This window comes from Abramis brama, assembly GCF_963993115.1.
Source record: "Abramis brama genome assembly, chromosome: 16".
In the NCBI taxonomy this organism is placed as follows: Eukaryota; Metazoa; Chordata; class Actinopteri; order Cypriniformes; family Leuciscidae; genus Abramis; species Abramis brama.
The window spans coordinates 9460260-9482435 of record NC_139978.1 but is presented as its reverse complement, the minus strand read 5'-3'; the positions used below and the strand labels follow the sequence as shown (position 1 = coordinate 9482435).

The following is a 22176-nucleotide window of genomic DNA, read 5'->3' as shown; positions in this document are numbered from 1 at the left end:
TCCCATTGTAACTGCGTCATTACTATATTAAATTATTATATATTATATAATTTTTTTGAAAATGATTTTTTAATAGAATAAAATAAAATAGAATAAAAATATGATTTATTATCACTAAGTTACATCAAGGTTCAATTAAAATAGAAAAAGTTACAACTGCATGATGTTTTTGTGTGTTACGCTGTACGGGTCTGGTATAAAGAATGCTTTTGGTCAGGTGGCCAAAATGTCCGCCCAATAGAGAATTAAAAAAACTAGAGGGAACATCGCTCAACACTGCTCGAAGAAGGAGATTTGTGGGAGAAGTCACAGAGAGGCCATCGTTCACTTTGAAAGAGCTGCAGAATTCAATAGCTAAAACAGAGTAAAGGCTACCCACTTGACCAAATGAAGAAGAGCTGTGAATAACACTGCTATGAGAGGCTGGCACAAAGATGCAGTTACTCAAAAAGAACCATGTGAATTTGCAGTGAAGAAAACAGTGATTTAGTTCAGCGTGGGAAATGGTTTTTGTGGTTGGATGAGACCAAGAACTGTTTACACCAAATCCTCCTCTTTAGTGACTGGACTTCCTTTTAAAAACAAAGAATATATGAGGCAAAATATAGTGAAATACTGCAGGACAGCCTGTTTAAGAATTATTATTATTAGCCTATTAGAATTATTAATATGCAAAAATAATACTGGAAACAAGAATTATATGCAAACTGCATATTTCAGCTTTTTATTTTGTTAAGAAAGTTCTCTAAAATAAAACCATGCATAAAATAAGGAACTGATTTCTTCACAGGGTACTATATATAGAGAGAGCGAGAGAGAAAGAGAGAGAGAGAGCTTAGTCATGGCAGAAATGTTGCATGCATCATTTTATTATAATAGGAATAAAATAAAAAAAACATTTAAATATTTATGCCATCTCTCTTTTTTTTCATTTTTAGAAATATCACAATTTTACTCATGGCACACAATATTAAAATAGCATAAGGGTTGATCTCAGTAATTTAGAAATAAAAAGGTTGAATATGACAACTTGGTCAGAAATGTGTGTTTTCAAAATTTTAGGTAATCTATATTTTCTCCCAATAAATGTTATAGCTAAACAGCTGTAACCGATCTTGTATTGAAAGAACATAACATAAGATGTTAATAAAATAATGATCTAACCTCCATCCAACTAAACCCAAATAAAACTAAACCTTAGTTTTTTTAATAAAATAAATGAAACTGATTAGAAATTGATAGACCCACATTTTGTGTATAAAAATACACAATGCTAGACTACCCAGGTGAATCTCATGAAACCTTTCAGAAACACCAAAATAAGTGAAATATGAAAAAATCTCATCCCATCTCGTAATAATAAAATCTCATCTCATCTCGTAATGTAAAAACATAATAATATAATATTTAAACTGGAAAGTGTTTTTACATATAATGGTAATGTTTATTATGTGAATCATTACCAAAAACAAAACAAAACAAAAAACACCGGAATTCAAAAATCACAATGCACTGAATAATTTATTTTCTTCTTCGATGCAAGTGTGAAAAACAAAACAATTTTTTTTTATATGAGTTTCACCCACCCTGTTTAGTTAGTAGAGAATAACTCTGATGTGAACTTAATAGGTTAAGTGGTTAAATGCACATGTCAATGCTTTGATGGGGTTTAGGCTTTGCTTTTCTCAGAGCATTCCGGTGACGTCACCTCTCCACCTCTGAAGCGCTGACTGAGTTCCGCTGACATCACGGAGCAGCAGGATTTCTGGAAGAAAGTAGGTCATTTTAACTTTCTGTGTGTGTGTGCACCATTCTCTCAGGTCAATTTAAAGGTGTAGTCTGTAAGAATGACAGCTAGTGTTCGAAATAGGTACTGCAGTCTAAATTCCAAATATCGGAGATCGTTGTTTCCCGTCCAGTTTGAGGACACGCAACAGGAGCGAGCGCAATTGACAATGAAAGCTGAGGAGACTTGCTTTTTAAGTTGATGAGTTGATTTGTCCACATTTTTTTGCTCTGTTTTTTTTTTTATTATTTTTTTTTACCGAGGCTTTTTAGGTTGAGTAGAATCTGCAATCTCTGACCCAGTTTGTTTGCTGGCTGCAATAGACCGTGTTTCCTGCCGACTGGTATTCCGGGGTGTCGAAATACTATTGGGTAAACTGGCAGTGGGCGAGATCACACAGACCAAAACAAAAAGAGACATTCCAACATGGAACGCACATTTTAAAGTAAAATAACTGGCTTTAGAGGTGTTTTTCAGAGAAACGAGTATGTGAACTTAGATATTTCCTAAGTATCTGCAAACATATTATGGTATTTGTATGCTTTAGTAGAGTGAAAAAGTTACATATAGCACCTTTAATACCATGGTCCATTTTCAGAAAACACTGTTACCACTTTAGCATTTTTAATCATGAACTTATCATCCTACATTGTTTTAAATGTTTAAATCTTTGGAAGATAAATTAGGCTCTTGCTCTCACAGACAAGGCTTAAACTCAGTCCCAGACTAAAATGCATGTTTGAGCTGTTTTAACTGAAAGCAACTTGCACTGACATATCTTAAAATATGTCAGCCATTGTTTTTATCTCAAGATGCACACCAGTAATGTTTTTTTCTAAGGCACATGTATAAAAGATATAAGGCCTGGTTTCACAGACTGGGTTTAGATTTAGCCAGGATTAGGCCTTAGTTAAATTAGGACATTTAAGAAGCTTTTATAAACATGCCTTTGAATTAGAAATAAATATGATATGATGAACATGATTTCAACATATTTGCATCCTGGAACAGCATTCCAATCTCAACCAATCAGATTTGAGGAACAAGTTTACAGTTTATGTCATGTTTAGGTTTACAATCAGGGTTAGGTGCTTCTACATCGGTGTTATTCATTCACCTACCATTTTCTTCTGATCAGGCTTTAGGTTAGGTTTAGGAGTAGGGATAGGGTTAGGAGTAGGACTAAATTTTCAGACAGGAATGTTGTTCCAGGATCCAGGAACATGTCTTAAGGACGATAACTATAAAGATAACAATAAAGATAATAGTTCTAAAAATCGTTCTCAATATCAAAGAATAGCAGAGTCCACACCACAATAACGGCACAGAGAAACGATATCGTTGGAATCGGAAAGAGTCAGAACGATTTTTTCGCAGCTGATGAACGATACAAACACTGACAGCCAATCAGAATTCATCCTGCTGTAACAATCTCAAGCATTTAAAGTGGCAGACAAGCACGCACTTAGATTAAAAGGAACATTATCATCCACTGGTGTGGACACAAATATAGTTATCTTTCTTTATAGTTATCGTTCTTAGTGTGCACGGGCCTTTACTTGGCAAAATCACACTGTCCATATATAGAGAGATGGGGGGCTTCTCACCTGCTGAGAGTTAGCGATTTTGCGTGATTTGGCAGCCAGTTCCATCAAAGCCAAGAAAAGCCCCAGTCCCAGACCGAGTGCCAGTAGTAAGTAGATTCCCTTCAGACTGCTGGGCTTCAGTGGAGCACTCTTGCCAGTTTTAGCCACACAACTGCTAGCCCACCACTTACTGCGGAAGTAATCCAGCTCACCCGACTCACTCAGACTGAGAATGGCAACACTTATGTTCTTCAGTAGAGGAGAGCCTGAGGATATTAATACACACACACACACACACACACACACACACACACACACACACACACACACACACACACACACACACACACACACACACACACAGATGGTGAGTACTGGGTAACACTCTATAATAACGTTCAGTTGTAAGTCATGTATAAGTGGTTAGTCAATGATGAACTAATCATTTACAAAACATTCATAAATGATTAGCAAGTGATATACTAACATTTTATGTATGTTTTGTAAATTCCGTTACAAGTCATTTACAAGTGATTAGTAAATGATTAACTAATCATTTACGAAACATGACTATGCATTCATAAATGATTAATAAGTGATATGTTCATTATTTTATGTATGTTTTGTAGATTCAGTTATAAGTCATTTACATTTGATTAGTTAATGATTAACTAATCATTTACAAAACATGACTATGCGTTTCATAAATGTTTAATAAATTGTTACTTTTTTTTGGATGTTTTGTGCACAGTGGTTAAAGGCTCCATGTGTTTCAGAGAAGACAGCTGTCTATACCCTCACCAGTCAGCACTTACACTGCAGTACACACTACAGTGTTCAACACCTGTTATAGATGTGTAAATGCATGAATAAATCATTTACAACACTTTCTGCATCCCCTAATCTAAAGTGTAAACTATTCATCACTTGGAAATGTGTTACACATCATTCGTAGATAAGATTCGTTGATCTTATGCCTTATTGATTCTTGAAGTAGTAATCTACGAATGATGTGTAACACATTTCCAAGTGATGAATAGTTTACACTTTAGATTAGGGGATGCAGAAAGTGTTGTAAATGATTTATTCATGCGTTTACACATCATTGTGTTGAACACTGTACAAGGCATTTACAACACTTCCTGCACCCTCTAATTGCTACATACATACAAAAAACCCCATAATTTATTCAACATTTATGAAACGCATATTCATTTCTTTTTGTAAAGTTTTGTAAATGATTAGTTAATCATTAACTAATCAATTGTAAATGACTTATTACTGAATCTACAAAACATACATACAATAATTAACATATCACTTATTATTAATTTATGAATGCATAGTCATGTTTCGTAAATAATTAGTTAATCATTTACTAATCACTTGTAAATGATTTGTAATGGAATTTACAAAACATACATAAAATGTTAGTATATTACTTGCTAATCATTTATGAATGTTTTGTAAATGATTAGTTCATCATTAACTAACCACTTATAAATGACTTACAACTGAACGTTATTATAAAGTGTTACCCAAAAAGGTATAATTTTATGGAACAGAGAGCATACCTAAAGGAGCAGCAATGCTGTAACCCCTCATGCCAATGATTTCTGGGGAGCGTGTTAGGTTGCAGTATCTCGCCACTGCCAGGTCGAGGGACACAGACTCGCCGATGAAAGCATAGTTGCCTTTCTGAGCCTTGCGGAAACCTTCTTCTGCAGTGAGTGAATAACTCTGAGCATTCTTGATGTGCTCATAGATTCTGTGGTGTGTGGGGTTGTTTGAGTTCTGTCAAAGGCAAGGAACAGTAAAACATACAGTAGTTGGCAGCTTTTGCTCTTCAAATAATGCTTAAAGTCATGCATACTAACCAACTGACATTAAATGATTCAAGATTCAGACTTAGTTTACAAAGGTTTTGTATATTCTGAAAATGTTGTCGGCATCTATCAATACTGTCAAATCTAAATTGGGTCAAACACAGCTTAAAAGGATTGTATGTTTCATATTTCACCCAAAAATCTAAATTCTGTCATCATTTATTCACTCTTATGCTGTTCCAATTTCAGCCCATAAGACTTAATCTTCGGAGCACAAATTAAGATATTTTCTCTCATGATTTTTGTCCATTAACTAAAAGTTGTAATCAACATTTTCAAGCTTCTAAATGTAATTTAAGACATCATAAAGTAATCCAATCGAATCTTTTATTCTAAGTTTTCTGTATTTACAGTATATGGTGAACAGGTTCTCGGTGCATCAAGTAAACTAAGCTGCTGATGACCAAATTTTATATGTGAATAAAAGCCTAAAGTAAATAATACAGTGATCCTGTCTCTTCAGGAGACTTGTTAAATACATATACTTTTACTATGTACTTTTTGAAGAGAAAATATTTTTGATTACCTAGGCCTACTGGACAAAAATTGTTGAAAGAAAATTAAAAATGTAATTTGTGTTCAGAAGATGACCAAAAGTTTTATAGGTGTGGGATGACATGAGGGTGAGTGATTTGACAGATTTTTCAGTTTTCTGATGAACTATAATAATAATCATTTTATATATTAAAATTTGAATTATTATATTGTATTGAACAAATTCTGTGTCTTACCTTGAAGAATGCAAAAGAAGAAGAATCTTTAATGGTACCATACTCAATCAAGTTTTGATTAGCAAGGTCTTCAAAGCTCTTGATTGACAGTTGCTGGTTGTCTGAATGCAGCCATAAACTGAGGTTGGCAAAGTAACAAGCAAGCAACACTAATGAAAACAGCCACCAGATAGCTGTAATGACCCTTCCCGAAAGAGCCTTTGGGTGAGGACCAGCACCTGTGGTAAAATTTAGAACAAACTTTTAATTTTTAGTAAACTATAAGTCGCTTATCTGGCAACCTAGGCTCACTGGATAAATGCCTGTGGCATAATTCTGCAAAATTATATTAAGTTAAAGTGAAATTCCCAGTGAGTGGCACTAAAAGCGAGTTCAGTTTTAAATGAAACTAATAAATGTGGCAATGTTTTACATGTAGACCACATATTGTGGCAGTTCGAAAAATAAAATTCCAGTGCGTGACTCTAAATGCTAAATCGCGTTTGAATAAAATAATTTAGGCCTACCACCTCGAACCTCAAACCTAAACCCAATCGATAGTTTTAACAAATGCAAGATAACGCGATAGATAAAACACATTTTCTTAAGCAACCATGCCATTTTAGCTTGCTTATCTTAGTCTATGAACTCTTATCATGACTTGTGTTTCACAGTAGGAAGGCCAATGCTGCCCTATCATAAACTCTGTAGCCTAGGCTTCCAGATGTTCATTTTAGGTGAAAACTGTAGTGTAACTGTACATTTTATGTATGTAGCCTGCTTTTATGGTTGTTGCAATGTTATTAAACAAAATTAAATCATACCAATTTATCATACACCAATTGCCAATGTTTATTCATGAACTGGGTCTTAAACGTACAGTATGGAATCTTTTTAGCCGCTAGGGGTTGCTAACCTCTTACAATAACGCAAATGACGCAACATTTGCTAAGAATTATGGATCTTGTCGTCAACGTCAAGCCGACCGATCTAATAATGTTAGATACTCGTTTTAGTTCTCCTTTTTTATCCAAAGTCTGCTTGCCATGGTCCATAATGTTTGAACGAAACAACAACAGCGTGCAAATAGACATTGCGAACTACATTGTCCACGTCTGTCGCCTTGGTTACTATCAGAGAGCTCTGGTTCATAGCTCTGGTTACCATGGCAGTACGAGCGGAAACCAGGGACAATGCGGATATGACGCCATTGAGACTGCGACAAAATGGAAATAAAGAAACGTGCCGTGTCTTCGAATTAAATTAAAATTTCTCCTGGTTTGAAAGTTGTTGGAAACAGTCGGGATAATGTAAGTATACAACTAAAAAAATATATATAACATAGATATAGTGATTTTTAAAGCAAAAAAGTTACATATTGTGCCTTTAACCATTTAATGTGAAATAGGTAAATCCAAATCCAATTTGAAAAACAGTTGTTTTGTTGTATTGTAAAGTGTATGAGGGTGTAAATAATTGTAAGCATACTTATCCATGCTATGTAAGCTACCTTGAAGAGTCATTGCTCCCATGGTATACCAAAAACTGTGTGAGAGCGTGAAGCAATTATTTTCTTTCTCTGGTTGCTCCCATTCACTGGGGCTTATCCTGAAAAACAGACCACAGGCATGGTTTTGCAGTTTTTTTTTAGATATCATGATAATTTGAAGGATCTTGGAACACCAACTAAATACCATGGCATATCATATGATATATCATATTCATTATCATCCTACATTTCAAAGTGCCATGATATTACCATCCCACCCTTACCGTGACACAAAGAAGATACAGATAGAGGTCAATAGATAGGCGACCAGTACACCCATCCACATCTCAGTGGAGAACAGGTTAAGAAGGCTCAGGAACTGCGAATCATCTGAAGCCAAGTCTTTTATTAGGATGAAACTAAGGCCAGTCTGCATGAAGGGTTTGCTCATGTCCACAGCTTTCTCGCGTTCAGCTGTAATAGTTAGTGGCGCCACAGCGATGTCTGCTTCCTGTAGAAATCAGCAACATACACATGGACAAGCACACAAGGAGGGTTTCTTGGGATTGTTTTTACATAATACAGGTACAATTTTGTAGAAACAGGTGTAGATTTATAAGTGTAGATTTAAAAGTATTGCCTCAGTGAGAAAGGCACACCTTCACATTTTCAGATAAGACAAACACAGAAATAAATTATATATTTAAAGTGCCCATGAAATCATAGAAGTTGAAGTTTTTTGGCTTTTAGTATGAATATGTTAGCCTTACTGTTATAAGTTAGTGTGTGTCAAAACAATGACGAAAATTGCATTTTGGAGATATAAGCATTCAAAACTAATATGGATCAATGATTTTGAAGATATCACTGTAGACTTTAGATTCTCATCAGATTATCTGTCCAATGAAATGCTCTTTAGAATCTGAAGCATCCTGCCCATACACTATAAATAGACTCTGAAGCTGCGGCTAAAATTGGTTACTTGTTAAAACAACTACTATTTTCTATATCGCAAATGGCACATAGTGCGCTATATAGGGGATTAGGGTACGATTCAGACAGTGTAAATATGCCTTCCACTGGGGCAAATGAAGTCTGGTTTAAGACGTTCCAGAGACACGATAGCACAGAGCGGATCATATGCATGAGTCTGCGTACACCAGAAAACACATCAGACCCATTTGAATTCTGCACAGAATTGTATATTTTAAAGCGATATGGAGGAGATTGGGAGGAGAAATGGTTAGAGATTAGGAGGAAACAGCGGCTTTACTGAGCTCAACAGCTCTGGCCGAGCTGTTTGTGGTATAATACTGTCTTCCTGTCATCCCTGTCTTCCTGTTTCAGTGGAAATTACGTCAACACATTGAATAATGCTGCGCGTTTTCAAGCTACTTTAGTGGGCCTTTAAGTATAAATACAGAAAATGCAAGAATTAATGAATGGAAGAAAGTAATATTGTGAAATATTATTATAATTTTAAATATCTGTTTTCTATTTTAATATATTTTAAAATGTAATTTATTCCTGTGATGGCAGAGAATAATTTTCAGCAGCTATTACGTGAATCTTAAATGTCACATGATCCTTCAGAAATCCTTCTTATATGCTGTTCTCTCAAAGGAACTCAGTGCTGCGTCATGGTGTGGAGGCTATGGGAACACTTTCAATGTTCCAGTGTGCCAGTGTCTGAAGCATGTGTGCAATCACGCCAGTTTTATTGGCAGACAGAAGGGTCAGGTGGCGTATCATGGCATGTCATAAAGACCATAAAATGCCAAGATAGAAGCTCCACTCCAACTTGGGTCTCTTCTCAAAGGAAGAGAGTCAGGCATGTGGACCCTGTGTTCAGGTCCTGAGTTTGCTGAGGCGTTGCGGCGACTCCGATCATGGGAATCGCATGTAGGGTTGGCAGAAGAGCTGAGACGGGTATTCTTTCTCGTGCTCTTTCTTCTGTCTTTGATGTCCACGTTAGATCAGAATGGTCACTCAGCTGTTTCTTCCAATCGAAATTAGGATATAATACTGGCCGTATCCAGCTCTGAAGAACTGAATTCCGGTAAATTTGAAGCAGGCAGATTCAAGGGGCATCTCTCTCTCTCCTCCCCACAGAAATTTCTCTCTTTAAAAAAAGAAATCAAATCAAATTCTGTGTTTTTAGTCCTGTGATGTTGAGTTATTTGACTATCATGGGTTTGCATGGGCATGGAGATGGGGTGATGCCCAGGGTTGAAGAGACATTATCCAATTATCTATTCCCTTCTTTGGCATCATCCTGGAGGGACGCTGTTTGCCTTCCAGACCCTGTCAAGTCACACCTGGTCTGATTAGCTAAGCTTATTTAGCAGCGGGTCAGGCTGGTGCATCTCTGCACACCACAGGGGTTTGCAGGGCATACCAGGCTGACCTCCTGAAAGAATTAGGTTCAATGGCGAAGGACTAACCCTTATGTGGTGAAAGAACTTTGCTTGGCCGCAGATTTAGCCTTCAGTGCCACCAAACAAATGGTCCATGTAATTGGCCGTTTCATAGGCATCTGTGGCTTGATTTATCAGGGATCAAAGGGAATGAAAGGGAATCTTGGTTGCCCAGATCTCGCCTCCTTGCCTTTTTCAGTGACACTGTTACTACCTACGTCATTTGCCTGAATATAGGAAGTTCCCCAGGTTTGTTTTTGGGGGCGTAGCATACCAATGTCAGCTTTTTCTTTTCAGTACTGTGGGATTTAATATGCATGCATCTATTCCCTGCATGTTTTTGCTGATCCTTGCCTCTGTAGGTGATATCAGGCTAGGCCTGGGGCCTCATTTATAAAACTTTGCGTAGGATTTGCGTCAGAAGTGGCGTACGGATGAAACATAGGACGTGCGTACGCACAGAAATATTCGGATTTATACAACCGTGTGCACGCACATCCTACGCAGTTTTCCCTTAATAAATCACAATCAATTCTAAATGTAGCGCAGCTTTTGCGGCTTCATTTCACGCCCATAGTTGCCCATAAATAGTCTGTGAAACGCCCACAAGTTAATATTCATCGATTGCGAAATCATGGCAAACACTGAGAGGAAAACCAAGAAACGTAACTTCACTCACGCGCAAGCGTGAAGCGCAAGATCAGCCATTGTGCGTCATTACGCATTGTGATGGCATCATGGCATTTTATTACCATCCATTTGATTGCATCTGACAAGCTACAGATGTGTTATGAGGATGAATTGCATAACATGTCAATATTATTGCAGAACATATTTCACTTTTCTTTTTGCAAAAATATGTGTTAATTTGCATTTCTGTTGTAGGTTAATCTTCGTTTGATTTTGTTTGTTTTACACTGCAGATCGATCAAACGGGTGTTCGTGTAGGCTGATAATTGTAAGACTTGCTTTGTGAAGTCTTCATGTTATTTATGAGAGGCAGTATTGCCATTTCTTTTACACAATGGTCTACAGTTTAACACACTTTCACGTGTTTCTTCCATCTGCCGACGGTGTCGCCATTTCTCATTTCACCTGTTTTTGTGCGTATGCCTGGGTCAGAGTTTGTGTGAAGGACCGCACATTTTCCCGTCAAGTTTGCTTTTTATAAATACCAATTATTGCGTAGAGAACGGCGTACGTTTATAAATGAGGCCCCAGGGCATATTGTTTAGCCTTTTTCTGGGATGCTTTCATGATGGCTCAAAGGTGGGGTTTTCGGCCTCCGGGAATCCCTCTGTGAGTCACAAGGGTTATGCGCTGTTGCATTTGTACCCTTGTAGCATGTTGCTGTCACCTGTGTTATGACAGATGTCTCCCTCATGGACTGGGGTATGGTCTGAGATGACCACCTCGCTCATAGCCTCTGAAGAAGGCATATTGCAAAAGTGACTCAAAGTAGAGGTTCCACTGTCCGGGTATTGCGAGTCATAAGAGTTACGTGCTGAGGCATTTGTACCCTTTCTCTGTGGTACAGACCCCAGTGTCGACCTTCGGTCCCCCGCTTGGGGCATTTTGATGTTACCAGTGTTGCGACAGATGCTCCTCTCAGGGCTGGTGTACGGTCTTGAATGGCTGCCCAGTTATAGCCTGAGTAGAAGCATATTGCTATGGTGACTCAGAGCAGAGGTTTCACCCTTTGGACATCAGTAGTGGACAGTAGCAAAGTGTTTTTACTTCGTTACTGTACTTAAAGGGTAACTCTCGCCAAAATGCAACCTAGGGTCTTTTTTGTTAATCTACCCGAGGCAAACTTTCGTTTAAAAGCATAATTAGAATGGAAACGCCACTTTTAAGTTTGACCGTATTTTCGGTTTCGGTCAAATTGCCTTTTGAATGGGAGTGCTTGGGGCACTTCTATGATAGCATCAAAAATCGCTATCTTTAATACACTAAGAAGGCTCGACACAACATGAAACTTTGCTTGAAGTATGACCAGGGGCTCTACACATGAACTCGAGTATTGAGAACATTGTTTTGAACAACTCACTGTGTTTCCGTCTGCTGGCATTTTGTCAGTCAAAAATATATATAACCTAATCTATAACTTGTTTTTGATTGATAGATAGATAGATTTAATTACTTTTCATATTTGATATATCTGACATAGGTAAGCAACTGTGCAAGCCCTGCAACATCAGTTGTCTCATCAAACTGCAGGACATGGTACTGGCTTTGCATGATGTTAGCTAGCAATTGCTCCTTAACGTCACTTGCCATGTCAGATATGCAGCGGCTAATGGTGTCGTTAGAAAGGGGGATGTCACCAATCTGTTGTGCGAAATTCTCTCCAAACATAATTTGACAGATACCTCAGACAGCAGGGAAGATTTGCACCTCGGCAATTGTGTGAGGTTTTCCTAATTTAGCAACTTGTTGCGAGATGTGGTAGGATGCTTCTAGACACCTGTTGGACACTGATGTGTGTTTGACAAAAATAAATGGTCAAATAAAGTTAAAATTTAAAACAATGGAGAAGCTGATTGGTCTGTGACAACACAGTGTGCACATACACAGCTCATTCACGTCTATGTCAGCTGCCATTCGGTCAGTGGAATGCACTGCTCCTCTCAGCCACTCACTGAACAGAGCAGAAGCAGAGAGAGATGTAACTAGAGCAGGAAAGCAAGACCTCGCGCTTGCAGGACAGTCCTAGTGAGATTTGGAAAGTTGCTAAGGGTTGTCCAAAAAGTCGCAAGATTTGTCGCTAGGTGCTTTTTTGTAAAAAAGTCGCTAAAGGGGTCTGAAAAGATGCTAAATCTAGCGACAAATTCACTAAATTGGCAACACTGGTCTGCACTGACAGTTAGATAAAAGGCAGGCCAAGCTATGCCGCTAATAATTGTTTTATATTCTAATTGTTGTCAAACAACTAATAGATTTTAATGTTCTGTGTGACCATTTGTAACATTTAAATATTAACATGGAACAGGTTCTGTCTACTCAAAGATTGTGATACTCACCCCTCTTACAACCTCTCCAATCATGCCATTCCAGTTGCCGCTGTCATCTCGCTTACCATATCGACCATCCTTCACAAAATTAATATCATACTTAAAATCTAATTTCTTAGAAACAGCTGACAGCAGGTCAATGCAGAAGCCCTCCAGTTTGGAGCCTTTAGACATTGCGTATGGTTCTTCCTGCATGGTGTCAAAAACATTATTTAGTTACAAATCATTACAAAAATGTAATTTATAAGTGGCCCAGATATAATTCATTTAACTCACCTTGATGGTTGTAACTCTTAATGTTTGTGGTCCTAAAATATAAAACAACATTTCATTCAACTTGTTACAAATTTTAAGAATCCTTTTCTAACTCTTCATTACTACAGGGAACGGCTCATGTCTTGGTTCATCATTGTAAAATAAATGTAATGAAATTTGAGTGTTGGTTCCCAGGACATTGCTATGTGGTGGCTGAAGCATTCTGAATGGTGTTTTTGCATTGTTATGCTGCTAGGGTTTTCTGGGTGATTGCTAGAGCGTTGCGAGGGTGTTCTGGTTAGTTGCTTACTGGCCCAAGTCGAAAGGGTCCACCCACCCCAAATTTCTATATGATATTCTAATACTTAAAAATGGCTCAAGTCTCTGACTATTTTATGAAAATCATAAATCTGATCACAAAATCATCGCTCTCCTTAAGTCAAATGATTTTAGGCATCATTCAGTAACCCTGGAATACTGAAATAGCTGGAGTACACTGCATGATTTTTGCCCAGTTTGCATTCAACAAAGTTTGACAGAAAATTGCACAGTATATGATTGGTAGGTTTTTTTTTTCAGACCCTTACAAAAAAAGTTTATTCAAGTGTTCTATTAGTGTACTTCTTTTAAACAAAAAATAAGAAAGTATACTTTCAGTCTACTTTTTATCTACAGTACTTCTCAGAAATATACTTAAAATTGCACTTAAATATACTTGACTTATACTGACAGAAAATTCTAAGTGAATTTGGCCTGTACTTGCACTCAGTTTTTGATCGAGATATACTTAAAAGTATAATTAAGTATTCAAAGTATAATCAGAGTTGTGTTTACCCTTTTGATTGTGTACCCTGTTAAATACTTTTTCCACATAGTTTTACATACTGTCTTATAAACTTACATTGTTTATAAAGAAAGAAAAATATTGATTTATAAAGAAAACGGATATGTTCCCAATTCTGAGAATCTGAATTTTTAGTCCACTGGTAGTGTACATAGGAATTTACTTCAAATCTACTTTACACTTTTCCCGCTACTGACTGATTTTTCCGGCTATCAATGTTTTCACTGTTATACGGAAGGGGGCGCTATTACGCATCTTCTAAAATTGTACAGAATCTCCGGATCAAAACATAGGTGAAGCAGTGATAGAAGATTGCTAATGATTCCAGATTATGATCCCATCCAGGATATCAAACATGTTTGATATTTTGAGGCAATTTGGGAACACATAGCATATTGTTTACATTTGCCACATGTCTCCTAGAAACGAGGCACATGTTTCTGTTAGTGTGTTGTGTTCAGTACAACACAAAGTTTGAAAGTTTGGTAGTCTATAATCCTCATAAATGCCATTTAGTGTATGATGCCCAGTTTTTTCTCTGTAAGCATTTACCAAGTTAACAAGTGTGACAATTTATTCAGATTTTAAGTTGTGTATTCCAGTCTTAAGTATGAGCACTAATAAAAGTGATGCTTGACTTAGTAAACCCCACTAATTATTCTACATTTTTATTACACAATGTGATTATTCTTTTTGTCTAATTGGCTGTTTGATGTCAGGGTTTTTTTGTGAGCTAATCCAATTTTCGAATCAGTGAGTAGAAACAGGACTAGGAAAAAAACAATGCTTGTCTCAATTTGACAAGGTCAGAACATTTGGATGGCATTCCTGGTTGCTAATGAAGCTTTCTTTCACGCTGAGATGTACTTTGCACTCTTCTTCAAACATCCACTAATATTCCCAAATTAAGCAGATATAGACAATGTCCCATTTGTGCTACAGCACTATAGTGAAAGGGTCGCCTCATGGCCACTAATCTTACTTTGACCGAATGAAACTTAAAAGGAGATAGTTGGAAGTAAACAAAAGCTTGCTTTTGAGTGTGTACTGCCTCCTGCAGTGGAACGGATGCGGTGGGAGTTTGGGAAAGTTCCAGTAACTCTCTAAAGAAAGCGCTCACAAAATGATGGGAAAGTGCCCCACTCGTCTGGCTGCAGCATCTGAGTCTACTTGGAAGTTGCTCCCTATTTTGTTTTGATCCTGTTTAATGCAGACCAGTCCACATCAATCAGCAGACATGCTGATAGATGCATGAATGTGTGTGAGAGAATCAAATCAAGAATCAAAGAGTAGTTTTTTTTTAAATCATACATGGATTGCTGTATTTTAAATGGTCTTTTCATCTGATATTCCATGCATTCCTAAATGTCTTTGGTAATTTAAATGAATTGTTCTCACATTCGTATTCTAATAATAATAGTGTGTACAAATATGTAAGATGTTTAACAGTATACTCAGTTACGTCATTCACAACATTTCATGGAAATGAATGACCACTGTTGCCTTTTTTGCACAATTTCCATTATTTCCACATTTCCATGGTAACAACGACTTCTTTGAATGGTGGATCTCTTTTCAGATTATGGGTTGTGAGTAGGATCTTTTGGCTATTAAATGTAAAACATATTCATAAAATATAGTCCAAGCAAGTGCAAGTCAAATTTATGAACAAAATAATCTTTCAAAAAGGTGTTAATCAATAAATCAGTTGATCTGGTTCACAAAACCTGGTAACATTTTACAATAAGGTAATAATGTATTAACTAACATGAACTAACAATGAGCAATACATTTGTTACAGTATTTATTAATCTTTGTTAGTTAATAAAAATACAGCTGTTCATTGTTTGTTCATGTTAGTTCACAGTGCATTAACTAATGTGAACAAATACAACCTTTGATTTTAATAACGCATTAATACATGTTGAAATGAATATTAACTAAGATGCTGAAGAAGTATTGTTCTTTCTTAGTTCATGTTAACCAAGGTAGTTAACTAATGTTAACTAATGAACCTTATTGTAAAGTGTTACCCAAAACCTTTCTGAATGATTTCTTCATTATTCTCAAGTTCAAGTTGTTCATTCACCAATTCACAGACTCAATGAGCCAGGTTACAGCAGTCCACTAGAAAGGAAAACTTTCAGTCGACAATGACTTAATTTGTGTTTCTCACACAAATGACTTCAGAAGTCTTGAAATATTGCTCAAAACGTAGATCATTTCAATAAAAATTGTATGTTGCTTTTGTGTTCCTTTAAGCTTGAAATACTTTGTGCCTGTTCTATGTAACTGCATGGTTAAGATTATGGAAAACTTCAGATGTTCATAAAAAAGTCATAAAAGTTTGGAACGACATGATGGTAGCATATAAGTGATAATAGTATATATTTTTGAGTGAACTATTACTTATAAAATGATTTTCATTGACAATATTCTTGATTTTAAGAAGAAACTGTATCTAACCAGATTCGCTTTCTAGGTAAAGTTAGAGTTAAACTGCTTGAGCAATCTTGATTAAGTTCTGCCAGCTTTTGGTGAGAATGTGCTGTTTCCGTTTGATTCGTTTGATCCGTGCAACACACAGCAGGCCTCCATCAGTATCACAGCATATCACTGACACCCCTCATCCTCCCATTCAAACCATGAAAAACGAACATGCCATCAAAACTGAAGTCATGTCATGGGCTGCCCCACATTAGTGACTGCTTGGTTAGTGGTGGCTAATTGATTAATCACACTCATTATAGTGAATGGCAGCAGTGTTCTCTGCTTTGAATGCCGGCTGCTCCATGCCTGGCGGGATGTCATGAGACAGTGCCAGCGCAATGCCATGCCTTAGACTGAAACATGCCGTGTCAGACTAATATTGGCTCTATCTACATCCTGCTTTGTCTCTACCTCAGACGGCACGTCCATGGACCGTCTGGTTATTGGTGCTATTAAACCCTATTCACCTCAGCCCCCTAAAATCCTTGTTGTAATGACAGGATCACAAGTACACTCATGAAATGATTTCAGTGGTAACACGACACTCAACACTTACATAAAAGGCACATAAAATACAACAAGAGTGAAAAGCTTTTTCAGTAACATTAACAAAATATGTATGTACAGTTGTAATCAAAATTATTGGCAAAATTTACAGACTTTCAGCTGTTTGCAATGAACTAATCAAACAAAAGTAATTGAAATAGCTAAACACAACAAATGTTTCAAGTGGTTTCCCCAAATTCAACTGAAAATGCAATGTTTAATGACTTCTGCAGTCGCAAAATTATTCAACCCCCTGAATAGAAACCCTGTCAACAGAATAATTCTGCTAAACAGATGTTGTCTCAAGCACACCTGATTTGCATATCATATCATATTGCTAATCAAGGGCTTCATTAGTTGCACCAGGTGTGCTTGAGCTAGAACACATGAAATAACTGAACTGGCTAGTTTTGTTGAGTGTCACGTTTGACTGCATGTTAGAAATATGGCTAAGTCAAAAGAATGGTCCAAAACGTTAAGAGAAGATATCATCACCCTTCACAAGCAAGGAACAGGATACAAAAAGATAGTGAAAGCACTAACTCTGTTCCTAGAGACAATGTTAGTTCCTCTGTTCCTGCTTGACAAAGCATAGTTTGCAAGTTCAAAGTTAAAGGAACAGTGGTTAAACTACCTGTAATACTTCGAATACCTAAAATACTAGGGCTGGGAGAAAAAATATCGATTCACCTAGCTATCGCGATTTTTTTTAAATGATTTAAAAATGTTTTTGTTTATTTTAATTACAGAATCGATATTAATTCATATTAAATTGCTTTATTCTTGTCCTTGCTTATAGACGAGGTTGACAGAAGTTAGCTACTTTCGTTGCAACAGAGGATGAAATGTGTCGTTATCTATGAGTGTTGAGTGGCGTAATATCCCTTTCTAGTGGACGCGTGGAAGCGACGTGAGACTGAATGCACTGAAAAGCTGCCGCTGACCCAGAGAGAGTTGTCATGAAACAGCTTCACAAAAGGTCTTTTCAATCTAATAGTATCATTATTTCTGTGATACAGCAGTTAAAATTATCATAGAAGTACTTGGATAAAAGTTTAAATGTCTACGATATCGATCAAAATAGAGTAAATCAGATTTTGATAGAAACTTGCCGCTTAAAATGACACATTTATCGATTACATCCACTTGGTGGTGACAAGTGACTGTTAAAATTCTTTTTGTTATTGAATCATTTATTCAAGGGAATGTAGTATGATGCTTCTGAAATAAAAGTCAGAAAGATGTGATGAATTGTTTTTGTAAATATGACTCATCTTAAAAATCATGTACAGTCTGTATAAGTGAATGATTTAACTTTTCCCCATGGTCTAGTGTTAAAAAAAGAAATCGCAATATATTGCAATATCGAATTGCAATACTTGTAGAATCGCAATTCTTAAAAAAATCGCAATACGTATCATATCGGCACCCAAGTATCGTGATAGTATCGAATCGGGAGATAGGTGCATCATCCCAGCCCTATCAAATACCTCGGAGTGCACATCTCTGAGGATTTGACCTGGACTGATCACATTCAAGCCCAAGTAAAGAAAGCTAGGCAAAGGCTGTACCATCTGAGACTACTGAGGAAATTTAGGGTTTCCTCTGCAATCTTAAAAACTTTCTATATTGGGGCTATAGAAAGTATTTTGACTCAACACATCTCATCGTGGTACGGGAACTGCTCTGCCCAGGATCGTAAAGCTCTACCGCTCTCCCTTCTCTGCACGACATTCACATCAGGCGATGCAAAGTCAGGGCTGTCAAGATCCTCAAGGACTCCACCCACCCTGGAAACTCACTATTTAACCTGCTGCAATCAGGCAGACGCCTCCGTAGTTTGATGGCTAAAACTGAGAGGCTCAGGAGGAGCTTCTTTCCTTAGGCCGTCAGACTCTAACATGAAAAACATTGCACTTTAAGGACACTGATAAATTATTTAGTACACTGCACTGCACTTTACACACACTGCTAGGTTATTTTAATATAGTTGCATCCTTTATATAAAGTATTTGTGTGTATTTTTATGGCACAGACCACATAAAATTGCCAGATTTACATTGAACTGCTTGTTTTATCACCTTATAACTTGTATGTGACAAATAAACTTTGAATTTGAAGTTTGGATGGGGCAGAAAAAGGAAGCTATCAACGGCTGCAACCAGATTTCTGAGAAAGCAGGTTCAGAAAACCCTAGAATGACTGCAAAAGACATGCAGCAAGACTTGGTGGCAACAGAGAGTGTAAACACAGAGGTTTCAGCTTGCCCAGTAAGCACGTACTAAATGCATGCCAGAACTCCAAAGACCTACACCACTGACCCAAAAGAACAATAAAAGTGCTCAAAATCATATAAATAAGCCTCCGGAGTTTTGGGATTCTGTTCTGTAGAGCGATGAAACAAAACTGGAACGTTTCGGCCCTATGGATCAGAAGTATGTCTGGAGGAAGAAGAATGAAGCATATGCTGAAAAGAACACTCTGTCTGCAGTTAAGCATGTTGTAGCTCTGTGATGCACTGGGGCTGCTTTGCATCCACTGGCACTGGATACATACAGCGTGTGGAAGGCAAGATGGATTAAATTGAAGTATTAGGAAATCCTAGGAGAAAACGTCATGCCGTCAGTGAGGAAGCTGAAGGTCGGGCATCATGAGACCTTCCAACAGGACAAAGATCCCAAGCATACCTCAAATTCCACCAAGGTTAGGTTGCAGAAGAAGTCCTGGAAGATTCTACATGGCCATCACAAACATCTGGCTTGAATACCATAGAAAATCTCTATAGGGATTTGAAGAAGGCGGTTGCAGCATGCAAACCCAAGAATATTACTGAACTGGAGGCCACTGCTCATGAGGAATGGGCTAATATTCCTCAGAAATGCTTCCAGAAGCTGGTATCTGGCTATACATTGAATTTGCAACTGGTCATAACAGCAAAAGGGTGTTCTATTAAGTAATAAAGATGCTTTCCATGAAGGGGTTGAATAATTTTGAGACTGTAGAAGTCAATAAAAGTTGCATTTTCAGTTGAAACCACTTGAAAAATGGTGTGTTGAGCTACTTCAATTACTTTTGTTTGATTTGTTCTTTGCAAACAGCTGAAAGTCTGTAAATTTTGCCAATAAAGCTGATTTGTAATGGGGGTCGAATAATTTTGATTACTACTATAGTTTCTGCACCACTAGTGGCACCTAGCAGAATGAAAAAAAAGAAGCATATTTTCAATCAACCTTGCAAACACCCCTTTCGTGCATCGCACCTCCACAACTCAGTCATCACAAATAGCTCTTACAGGTACTCGCAAAAGGCATCTCAACAGATAAAAGTAGACTACTTGTTAGGAATACTTTTTTCTTTGTTGACATGTTACATGAGTATCTGCACTGGTCACATTTTTTGGCATGCACCACAACTGTTTGATGCTGAATAGACATTATAAACTTGAACATCTGTCTTTCTGAACAGGTGCATGATGATGCTGTATGGTATTGAACCTGTTTCATTTTTAAGGGTCTAAATGCAGCAAATTTTGGTTTGCACTTCTGTAACCGAAGATGTATGTCCTTTCCCATGCAACGCGTCAGCCATGTTCCCACACTGGCTAAACACAATCTCACCCTCAGCAGCCACACCCCAAACTATCGCTATTGGTTGAGCTGGTAAGAGATCGACAGATCTCAATGTTTTGATGGTGCCTAGGAGGCTCAATGTTTAGACTTTTGGGGTAGATAAACCCATTAATGGCATTCTAATAGTTGTCAATAATTAAAAAAAAACTTAAAAAGATGCATTTTTACATTAAAACATCTTACATACTTTACCTTTAACCCCTATGGTACAGTCAATAAAACGTATTAACTTCTCTGCCTCCCCCACCAGCTCTGGAGCACTAATGGAGTTTGTCATGTTATTGTAGATTGACCAGCCCACATGTTGACATTTACTTGTTGTAAATGTTTGAGATATGTTCTGTTTTTACTAAATATGAATTTATTAATTTGGTTGAATTGCAAGAAATAGATGGTCATGTAATCTCAACTTTGCGACCAGCACAATGTGATCTGCTTTAAATTAAACTCATTTGTCAAAAGTATTATTCATTGTATTAGGTTTCTATTACTACGATGATTTAAAAAAAAATGTTTTTATGCTAAACACACACTTGGTGAGCCAAAAAATTACTTTATGATGATCTACTATGATGAAACTACTTTTGTTTTCATAACCACATGTATGAAAAGTCAAATTTCCATTTGCAACAAAATATCAGGTATTGGATAAACAAATGCTTGGCAACTTGACAAGGTTCATTCATAAGGCTAAGCAAAAAACTTTATAATAAAAACAGTATTCTTTTTATAGCTACACGTTGACCTAATAGTAGTCTTACTACAATTGGTATTACATTATGTAATGATATTACCTGCTGCCCAGACCCCAGCCAGTAGTGCTGATGAGACCAAGATGAGTCCTAATGGAGCCATTTTACTGCCAATAACCTGAACTGGAATGATATACATAGTGCTCAATTCTCAAAACATGATTTATTCAAGAATCTGTTCAATCAAGAAAAAGTCAGCTGATTTCTTTAAAGATGTCATTTTACACTTTTAAGTATTTTAAATATTATTATTTTTTTCTAGCCCAATATTTAAAAGTACAGTACAGACAAAACCAAGATCCAAATGCTCAAAGAAAACAGTATTATTTACTAAGCAGCTGGAAATGAGAAAGTACATGGCAAGCTTACCGTAAACTGTAGTCACCCCCTTATTATTGCTCAGTACATGAGGCAACACACTATATAGAGCTTACAGATACACCCAAGAATGTGAAAACAGCCAATAAGAGAACAGGGGCCGTTCTCGAGTGGAGGGAAAGGGGTGGTTGTGTCTGACCATAACAAATCCACAAGGATTTATAGGCAAGCTAGATGATGGGGATTGGAATTTGGACAAAGATTAAGACACATGTGACCCTGTAAACAAGAGATCTGAGAGCCGCTCAATACACAGGGCATGCAGAAATGGTTCTCTGCAGCTGCTCAAAGAAAAGTCAATGAATAGCTGGATTTTATAGTTAGACTTCTTTTTACCTCTCTAAAATGGCCTAATCCTAATTTACAACCTCAGAGAATTGACTCTGGCATTGTA

At 37.1% G+C, this 22176-nt stretch overlaps 1 protein-coding gene across 1 annotated transcript; it reads right to left on the bottom strand.

The window, feature by feature from the left end:
• Positions 1–696: 696 nt before the first annotated feature.
• Positions 697–21943, bottom strand: LOC311065677 (putative glutamate receptor). The gene is made up of 10 exons (XM_084086345.1): positions 21774–21943; positions 21447–21527; positions 13165–13196; positions 12898–13077; positions 7742–7968; positions 7479–7576; positions 5990–6207; positions 4947–5166; positions 3394–3638; positions 697–1765 (listed from the first exon to the last, which is right to left on the bottom strand). The coding sequence occupies exons 2-10, from the start codon at positions 21505–21507 to the stop codon at positions 1670–1672; spliced, it is 1377 nt and encodes a 458-aa protein (XP_083942471.1). The 5' UTR covers positions 21508–21527; positions 21774–21943; the 3' UTR covers positions 697–1669.
• Between the last annotated feature and the right edge of the window lie 233 nt (positions 21944–22176).